Source organism: Ixodes scapularis, unplaced genomic scaffold (genome assembly GCF_016920785.2).
Source record: "Ixodes scapularis isolate PalLabHiFi unplaced genomic scaffold, ASM1692078v2 PGA_scaffold1__304_contigs__length_218370807, whole genome shotgun sequence".
Taxonomy (NCBI): Eukaryota; Metazoa; Arthropoda; class Arachnida; order Ixodida; family Ixodidae; genus Ixodes; species Ixodes scapularis.
The window spans coordinates 57,016,373-57,026,452 of NW_024609846.1; the positions used below are offsets into that span (position 1 = coordinate 57,016,373).

Below are 10,080 nucleotides of genomic sequence, written 5' to 3' on the forward strand. Positions count from 1 at the left end.
GCACTTCAGTCTCCCTTGACTAATTTGCGCCTTGCCATGAGGTGTGTTTTCACACACAGAAACACATGACATGTAGATAATGCAGTTAAATGCAAAGGTGAGAGCGAGCTGGAAAAGAATGACGAAAATAATCCCTGGAGGACAAACATAAATCTCCAAACACGGCTAGGTGACTGGTTCGTCGCCGAAAAAATCCGCCTGGTCCTGGCGGATTTTTTCGTTGGTTCCTGGTTCGAGACCAGGACTAGGCGGATTTTTTCGGTCGCGCACCAGTCACCTAGCTCTGTTTGGAGATTTGTGTTTGCCCTTTGTCCCCCTTGTTCCCCTTCTCCAGGAATTAGTTTCGTTACATTAAATGTGCTTTTTAACGCATATAGCGGTTCTTGATAACAATTGATAGTGCTTCAGTCTCCTTTGACCCCTTTTGAATCTGTCATGGAGTGCTTTAACAAACGCACAAAAAAATTGTAATTGTTAGTTTTAGCAGGTTTAACGTTTCTCGATTACAATTGATCATACTTCACTCTCCTTTGGCTGCTGTTTACCCTGCCATTTTTTTTTCAAAATTTGTAAGCCCTTATCGCGGCAGAAAACGAAGCTTCTGGTACTTTGGAGAACTAAAAGCTCCGGAGTCTACTGTGAGGTCGATTGTTTTGCCATCTTCAGGAAGTACGGTGAACTTCTGCAGGATGCCAGTGGTGAAAAGAAAAATTTCCACTGGAGCCAGTGCTTCACCAGGACACATCCTTTTTCCTGTGCGAAGCATAAAATTATCAATTGTAAAACACTGCTTACTGGAATGATGTAAAAAATCTGAAGCCTTTACTCTCCAGCAAACCAATTAAAGGTGCCAGTCGCCGCAATCTACAGAGGGTGAACGGCGACAGACCAATCTTAGAATACGTCTAGTCATTATAAAGGTGCCTTTTTCAACCACAATTAGCGAAGTGAAAGCGATAGGTGTAGTGCGTTTGCGCGAGGGGGCAAAATTGTGTCGCCACGTACGTAAGGACGGCACATGATGGCGCCATTTTGCTCGCATGCTACAGCTATCTCATTTAAATCGCACACTGAGGGGAAAACGTGCGCCGACGCAAGCGAAGCCGCAGGTCTTCCCGTTGTTGTTGAGCGATGAAGGGAGGGAGCAACGTTCACGTTCAGCGATGAGCGGGGAGGGGGACGCATGCAAAGTGACGATGCGAAGCTCTTCAAGCAGGCGTGTGCAAGGCGACGAGTTTTGGCATAAGATATTTTACGTTTCGAGTTGCGTTCGACAAGACGAGATGTTATAGTCAAAGCGAGTGCGGTGGCAGTTCATAAGACCCTCCAACATTACGCGTAGCAACTGGATACTGCCAAAGCAGGATTTCGTATAACGCGAGTAATGTTTGAAATTGCCCGTTTTTAAATAATCTATAGCAGACGGCAGGGGAAGACGCTTCGCTGACGCTTCCTCGTCGTCGCGCCGTTATTGGGCGCGTGCAGTAGCGGCTCCCTCACCTCCGAACGGAGTAATTCGAGTCACAGTTCTCAGAGCGTCTACTGAGCGGCTCAAAAGTGCGGCTCTTCAACTACTCTGCGCAGCTTTCACTTCCTATCTTGACGGTCTCCGGATAAAATGGAAGCAGACGCTGCCGAGCACGATCGCTTTTATTTGACGTCGGTATCGAAGAAGTCTCGACAAGGACGTCGGAGGAAAAGCGGGTGACTGTAGACTTTAGCGCATCTGTTCGAAGCGATTCAAAGCGATCGAGCCCATCGCATGGGCGGTGCAAAGGTTGCTGCTCTTATAAAAACCGACAAAAACGTCGTCAATACAGCCACGCTATGGAGCTCGGTGAACCTACGCCGCCGGTTACGAAACCTTCATACCACCGCAAGTTGGTTCTGCACTGATTTAGCATATCCAAAACAAGACAAAAAACGATCCAATATATTTTGCGAAAAGAGCCTGAGCAGGTAACGAAATTTGAACGCGTTATTCGTCCTACCTCGGGCGCTTTTCCTTAACAAAAACGAGCAAACCGCAACCCCACGCCGGAACCGACGCAACATCTCGCGCCAGGATTTTTTTTTTTTTTTTTTTTTTAGCATTGGATTTTGTAGTTTGCAGTCTGGCAATACGTCATATTTGCTCTTTAGCTCCTCGTGCACTGTCACCAGACTCGGTGCACAGCAGCTCGACTCCGAGAACTCGGAGTCATGTGCACCGGATGGCGTTCTTTCTTGCCGGCTTGTGGAAGGAGCACTAGCTCCGTAGCTTTTAGAGCCACTACTGAACGCGCGCTCATTGCCGGGTCCGTGGGGGCTCTCCTCTCTTCGAAAGGAGCGGGCGATGGGGACACCCGACTTCGCTCTGCTTGCGCCATGAATGGAGAGAAGAAGGGGTTTTCGCATCTTTGCAGCGACGACAGAAAACAAACACCGACACCGAAATACCTGCAAAGTGTCGCCAATAAAGCAATTGCTTTAAAACCTGTCAGCTCTGTGACACTGAGCGTGGTAAAACGCCATGTCACGGCGCAAACTCTATTTTTATGCCTCAAAACATTATAAGTCATTCGCCTAGTGCCCTTGTACATTGGACCGACTAGCTTTTCAAAGTGGTTCGTGGGAAAGTGGCGGCTGCAGATATCCTAGGATGTACACCAGTTGGCATGCCACTTTGGAAACCAAGGCACTTGCAGGTTATTACGTTATTGGTTTTCTCCGGGGTATAGTTATCTGCCTCTATTTTAGCTGCATACGGCGAAGATGTCATGGGTATTAACCGACACGCACGTTAAGACTAAAAGGAAAACAATTTTAAGATATTTCGGCACAAGACAAATTATAGCATATTACCGCACGTCCTCTTCGAGCTGGTGCAAAGTATTTAAATAGAAATTATTTTAGTTCAGTCAATTTGGCCACGGTGATAGCAACACCACCGACCTTAAGGAAAACCAATAGAAATGTCACATAAGATGATTGAAGCCTGAGACTATGGTTTGAAAAGCGGAAACTTGTGAAGGAGGAAAAAAAAAAGGTACAGACAACGTCTCAAACTCGGATACACACTTTATTATCTCTACGCGTCATACAACCCTCCCCCAAACGTCGCCACCACCTCAAAATGATCACTGAACCGCAAAAAATACACTAGAACCACAGTACTCCGAGCCGCAAACAATACACCATGGTCCAAAACAGGAAACAGAAACACAAGGTCGTCACGTTCGGTGGAGGGGTTATAAGACGTAGAGACAATAAAGTTTGGAGCTCAGTTTGAGATGTTGCCTGTCCCTTTGTCTTTCTCCTTCTCGAGTTTCTGTTTTTCAAACCACAGTCTCAGGTTTCAATCATCACGTATAACTTACACCAGCTCGCCCGCACTACAACCGCTTTTTCAGAGAAAGCCAGACCAACCACAATTGTTTAGTTGGAATAGGGCAGCTTGTGTTAGCTCGAATGTATTTATGTACGTTGATTTACGTTGATGGACGTTTTCGATAATTAAACTTCCAAAAATATTTTTCTACCGGTGTTCGCTAGCAGTCCTTCAGACGATATTTAAGAAATGTCATAAAAGAAACGCATGGCTTGTTAAGTCAGTTTTTATAAACACAACAATCATCGTTTTTGTAACCTCTATAGTGTTTAAATTAATTGATCGTCACGTCTGTAAACGCTAAAGTTGAGTAAATAAATATAATTGTAGTCAGTGTTGTGGCTTACCAACAGAAAATGGAATAAAGTAGTCCAGTTTAGGGCGCAGTTTGGAGCCCCCTTGTTCAATAAATCGCTCTGGTCTGAAGGTTTCAGGATCGTCCCAAAGATCAGCATTCATGTTCACGGCCCATATATTTGCCATCATAATTGTACCTTTTGGAATTACGTAGCCAGCCAACTCCACATCTTTGTCTGTTCTGAAACGATCAAACGGAATATGGTTAGCGTGATTAGTGATAATATTGATGGTTTTACATGTCTGTTAACCTTTGAACGTGAAGCACAATCTTGCTACACAACTTCTTAGTTATTAATGTCAGCATGACCAGGTATTTTAAAAACTTACACCGTAAGAAATCTAAACGTCCCCTATTGAAGCTCCAGAAATTGTTCTCTGCATAATTTCTAAGGAAGAAACACCGCAAAAACGTCAACAACAAAGGGAAAATCTTCACTCTCACTTACATATTGCCATAAAACATGTGTTTAAATATTAGAAGATTCAAGCTGCCCCGAGTTATTCGACATAGCTATTTTGAAAGTTATGGAACGAGCCTTCAAATATCAAATAATATTACAGTCAAACTGTTTGTGGCTATGGTTCTGTGGATTTTTCATGTGTGTCAACAAAAACTCGGGTCCCGAATATGATGCAAAATCGCTTCATTCACTGCTAACGCTTACACGTCTCATCACTTGGTATCCATTTTCAGTAGATTAATTATCCATAGGCACAGTTTTCACGATCGGCAGGCTCTCAGGTGAGAAAAGAAAGGTTTCTCAAAGATTTGCATCGGCGCGACCAATGTCGGCCATGTCTACGCTCGCACCGCCCTGTTTGTCGTCGTTCCAAGCCCTTGCGTGCCTAGTTTCCTTTCCTGCCGCTCTCCCGGGGTGGCGGTTCCGTCGCGTGTTTCTACTTTCTGCCGGGTGGCGGTCCCGTCGCGCATGTCTAGTTTCCGCCGGCTCCTCGGGGCGGCTCTGTGTCGTGTGCTAAACAGCTTCGCTGGTCATCCACCTTTACAGAGGGGAATGGCTTATGATTTTTTACAGCTATTCATTGCGATGGGCGACAATATATGCCGGGTATAAATTTGTTCAGAATCAGTATTTTTGTATTTGATGTTAAATATTTCGAATATTACATGAATGTAAAACAAGTTCGTTCAAAATAAAATAAAAAAGGTAACATAGTTACGCTCTAGGGAGTGTCAGTGGAAGAATGGGCCTCCATCGCTGCATCTCCCAGATGGTTGCCATGGTGAAGGGCATTTGGTAGCGGTCTTCCCACATAGGCTGCCGTTCTCGACCGACAACTCTGTCGATTTCTTGCTGAATCTTTGCCTGCACGTTACCAGGCTTGTCAGCACAGGTGACCAGAATCCATGCCAAACTCCGCTGGATAGCGTTTGTGCCCGCTCCTAAGAACGTTTGAATGTTACCGGGAACGTAGGCACCTGCAAATTAGTTGAAATAGGTATCGGGAAGGGGTCCCCACAGCATCAAGGCCCACTTAAACGACTGATTTAGTAAGCTGAGCGATTTGTATTAGGCAAACCGAAATGGTGGAGGAAAAATACAACGTCGATTGAAAGAGAAAGATTCTTCGGAAGCTATTTTGCTAAAACCATAAATGAAACAAGCGCCGCCAGTCATGCAAACAGATTGATAGGGCAAATATAAAAAAAAAAGATGAAAACTTATTTTGTATATTCGTGATTAGTAACAAACACAGTATGCTGCAGACGTGTTTTCTTCTGCTTTTATATAGCCTAGTAATCCACGCTAATCTTTTTTTTTTTTGTGGTTTAGAAAAACGTTGCGTATATCAATATAAGTTCTTTCCTTGTTTTCGGTTTAGTCTGTCGCTTATTTTGACTGAAGAAATACATCTTCTGAATCAAGGCGTGTTAGATGTCGCTGAATATGATGATTTATTTTGGGTGACTTAGCCATTTTACGTATATCAAATGCAGTAAGAGAGCTTTTAGACGAACTTCACACGAGGGCGTCTTCACGTCTAAATGTGCCGTTCGCAATCGCCTTAAAGTTTGTATATCTTACGATGGTTAACATAAAACACTTCGCGTTAAAGGAAAACTGAAGCGGATATCTGTTTGAGAAAACAAACTTCAATCGTCTTCAATTGGCCTCCGGGATCACGAATGTCGAAATTTTTTTTTCAGTTTGGTAAAGGGAGGCTGCAGGCAATTATTTTCAAAGTACCGCTGAAGCCCCTCCTTCCCGGAGCGTGACGTCACATCAGGAGTTTTCGGGATCTCTGGCCGCGTGCATCTACAGCGCCTATCAAAGCTATGCACGCGAACTCTTACTGTTTGAGAAAAAAAGGCTAGAAAAAATGACGTCACGACTGGTGTCAATGCGGGGAATATACCTAGCAAGCTTGCAATTGCACGCGCTGCTCACACGAGCTACACGCGCTTGGCGGCCGAAGGAGCATCTTATGACGCAACGACTGGCAGGAGGTTTTTCGCGCTTTTTTCGCGTTGAGTTACATCTTTAAGGAAAGCGAACGTCATAATTTGGTTCACGGGGAAAAAAATACACCAGAATTCACTTCTAACTAGTTTTTTTTTTTTTTTCAAAAACCTCTTCAGATAAAAAGATATGGATGCACGTTGTGCACTTCACAGCTTTGACCACAAGTGACTACTTGTTACTTTTTCCGTTGCTTTATTAGTGGTAAACCAATCCTTACTCTGGATTATAGTGGCGCCAGTTTTGGCACCACTTTCATCACGGTATTTTCTTGCATTTGAAATGTGTAAAGTCGACCTAAAGTTATCAATAGGACAATTCAGATTGCAAGACGTTTTATTACATTTTCTGGAAACACATTTACTTTGTATATATATATATATATGTATGGCAAATGTAGACCAATTAAAAATTTCCGTTAAGTATATGAACGTCTGAAAACTGCGCCATATCTAGAGCAACGATACACTTCCCGTTAAGTATATAAATATCTAACATGCGTAGCATATGTCTAACAACAGAGCTTGAATTTGTATTTCTTGTCAAAGTTTAGGTTTATAGCAGAAGATTGGTAATATCGCCTTTTGCAATAAAAGCCTATTTTTTTATGTTATTCCCTTCGCTTTTCGATAGAACTTTGTTTGATGTTGCTTTCATATATTGTCTGGCATTATACACAGTAGTATATCAAAGCAATGTCGCAAAGGACCAACATGGAGGTAATCATTAAAATGATGTAACGCGCTCGTCCTATCGCTGGGTGGCATGGTAAAACGGGCCTTGAGGAATAAAACTTAAATTATAAGAAAGACATTTAATTACGTGTACGCACTCTGTATGTGTGAACCAGGGTTTTCTAAGCGTTGTTCTGCGTGCTCAAAGTAGCAATCGATGTAGTCTTGATTGCGATCACTCAAATCCATTTTCTCGTGTTTCTGAACTTGCTTCCTGTTCAGGACAAAAGCCAAAAAAAAACGGCAATTTCAGAGGTTTAGTTTAGAAGTACATGGTGTGCGACCAACATGCGGTCCAACTGAACTCTAACGTTCTAATATTGTACAAAGCTTTTCAATTAGATTTTTGTTCACTTCTGGGATATTTTTTTTATGCGACTGTCATCAATCTCACGGTCCAGAATACAATCCTACAACTAGCTCCAACCAAAAATGAAGTGACGTCTTTGAAAACAAAATGCTCCAAAAGGCGCAACAAAAGTTATTACAAATTATTACAGTTCGCGCTATGACCGTTTTAGTGCTCACCACTAGACAATCTCCGCGAAGAAAGAACATTACCAAGGCACCCTATTTTCCGGACAACAGTCCATTGAATATACGTGATGATAAGTGTACTCTATTTCTGTGCGCTATCGAGAGGTGTGGATCGTACAAGCACTTATATTTCAATATAGCTCGCTATAGGTGGGGTTGCGAAAATTATGCTGTTTTATACTGTGCATCACACTAAACAAATTCGGAGTTTCCATTCATTGTTTCTGACCTCGACGCCCCGGCAGGTGACTCGCAAGCAGACTTTTACGTAACGGGTTAGATTGATTATTTGTAATCAATAATATTTTATTGTAAATTTTTAACGATTCAATTACTTCTTCTTAGGTAACGTTCGTTGTACTTTAATTACAATATTTTATAAATTACAAATAATCAATTATATGTTTCCATAAGAGCGAAAATAATTGAGTTTAGTTTTTTTACGTAAAAATAGCTCTGTGTACCCGTGCGTCACTCGTCTATGTTGAATCAACGTTGGACACTTTTTTATTCCTAAAAACTAAACAAATGCACCAAGACATCAAAAGGATCCGAATGTCAAAGCATGCTAAGCGACGTTTTGACTGCCAAATCGTCGAAAGTGTCTCATTTCCTGTAATGCGAAAGTAACGTAAAAAGGAATAAATTACTTTTTGGTCATGTTTGAACTACTTTTGTGATGCAGTAATTGATTAACGTAATCAGTCACATTTTTCAAAAAAATATTTGCAATTGTAATGGGTTACTTTTTCAGAAACTCGTACAAGACTGCGCGCAAAGGATCTGCGCCCAATCATACAATGTGAATGAAGATTAATATTTATGGCACAAAAACCATTGCTTGCAATTTTGAAGATATCATTACTACCGGCAAATAGGTGCCGGAAGTCTTTCAAGGTCTACATTTGTAATGCCTCCAAAGTAAAGAATGTGTTCAGACACATTTTCGCTTTTTTAAACAATTCGAATTTTATATACATAAAAAAAAAAATATTAACTTTGCGAATAACACGAATTTGCATTCGGATTGCTCTTCAGTCAGCTTGGACTTGTTTTGCTGTTTCTTGGTAGGACAATTTAAGGTTCATAAGTTTTAACAGGATTACGATATGAATGAATGAAGCCCCAAGTGCGGATCATGCACCACGTGCGAACTACTAAAGGACATAATTTTTTTGTGCATCTGCCAGCTATTGATCGGGTGGAGACTATCTAAAGGAAACCGCCTTTTTGAGCGAATATTTGCCTCTGCGGGCTATGCGCCGGGTGAAACGACAGTCCAGAAAATGTGATAGGTGCTGTTAGCTGTTCTGCTAGACAGAAACATAAAGTACAAAAAGGGGGTCACATATAACTGACTAACTAACCGCTCAAGTATAATTTCCACATTATTTCCTCCACTTGTGATACTTTGAATAGTCAATATCTTTTCGTGATATATACCTTTATATTATAAAATGCCCCGCATTATAAACAATTGCACGCCTTTTAACACTTCACAGACAAGTGGTTTTAAAATCAGAAAAAAAAAACAAAAAAAAAAACGTTGCTAAAGTATGCCGACGCCAAAGAAGGGAAAGCGTGTGGCAATTTATCTTGAGCAAGCAGGGCATTAATAAACGTTTACTTAAAATATTGCGTGTGCGGACCTGACGTATGTAAAAACCATTATTAAAAAAAAACATTCCGGGAAAACATTTATTTGACATGAACAAGGGCATGCACTAGATCGGATGTAGTATTATCCTACGGTTGTAAGTGATTTATTGGATTCCTTTGTGGCCTGTCTAATGAGTAAAAAGAGCCGATATATTAGCGCTGGCTGCGTGCAATCCTTGATATCATTTTCAGTCATGACATTGTTTGCTTAAATACGGGTTAACGGCTGTCGGAGGAGGGGTGCTTGACTAGCGCCAACAAAACCACTTGACTTATTTTGCTAAACAAATCTACCTATGTTTAGGGAACGCAAAAACATTTATATATGTGTTTATGTACATCCCCGGTCATTCTGACCAAGTGGCGGTGGATATACGCTTGAGAAAGCGTCTTGCGAACTGTTATCTCTCCCTCTCTCCGCTTTCTCTCTCTCTCTCTCTCTCTATAATAATATATATATATATATATATATATATATATATATATTATGCCGACATGTGCCATGATTTCAGGCGCAGATGTTTGCACCAAGGTCGCTCTATGACCAGGATCTCGCTTTTGACGAGAGGGCAGCTGTGAGCCGATTTTGCTGCGTGTTCAGCGCAAACAACGGCTTGATCATCGTTCTTTTTTACGTCGTATCTGTGTCGGCGGATGCGTTCCTGAATGTTATTTTTTGTTTCCGCAGGCATGCTACGGTGCAGTCTCCGCACGGGGTACGTCTGATGAGGCCTTGATATTACCCTTTTTCTGTTTGTCCTCGGGGAGAGGAAGTCGATAGTTCATGATGAACAAAAGCGACGTAAAATAGTACAACGTTGAAGCAAGTGCCTTCTCTGAACAGCCAGCAAAATTTGGTAAACTCTTCTTCGACAAAAGCCAATCCTGGGCACAGAGCAAAACTGGCAGAAACGTCTGCGGCTGAAATCCCTGGTACATT

General features: G+C 42.0%; 1 protein-coding gene across 1 annotated transcript; it reads right to left on the reverse strand.

The window, feature by feature from the left end:
* Positions 1 to 577: 577 nt before the first annotated feature.
* Positions 578 to 9,150, reverse strand: LOC8023417 (cytochrome P450 2U1). The gene is made up of 5 exons (XM_042290181.1): positions 9,136 to 9,150; positions 8,988 to 9,030; positions 4,940 to 5,063; positions 3,718 to 3,908; positions 578 to 753 (listed from the first exon to the last, which is right to left on the reverse strand). The coding sequence occupies exons 1-5, from the start codon at positions 9,148 to 9,150 to the stop codon at positions 578 to 580; spliced, it is 549 nt and encodes a 182-aa protein (XP_042146115.1).
* Positions 9,151 to 10,080: the final 930 nt, after the last annotated feature.

Excerpts from the sequence above, each read along its gene's own strand:
- LOC8023417 (XM_042290181.1), bottom strand. Across the intron at positions 5,064-8,987 it reads TTTTCTGATTTTAAAACCAC|ACGTGCAGGCAAAGATTCAG; the intron begins TTGTCTGTGAAG and ends ACAAGCCTGGTA. Across the intron at positions 754-3,717 it reads CTTTATTCCATTTTCTGTTG|GAAAAAGGATGTGTCCTGGT; the intron begins GTAAGCCACAAC and ends TGCTTCGCACAG.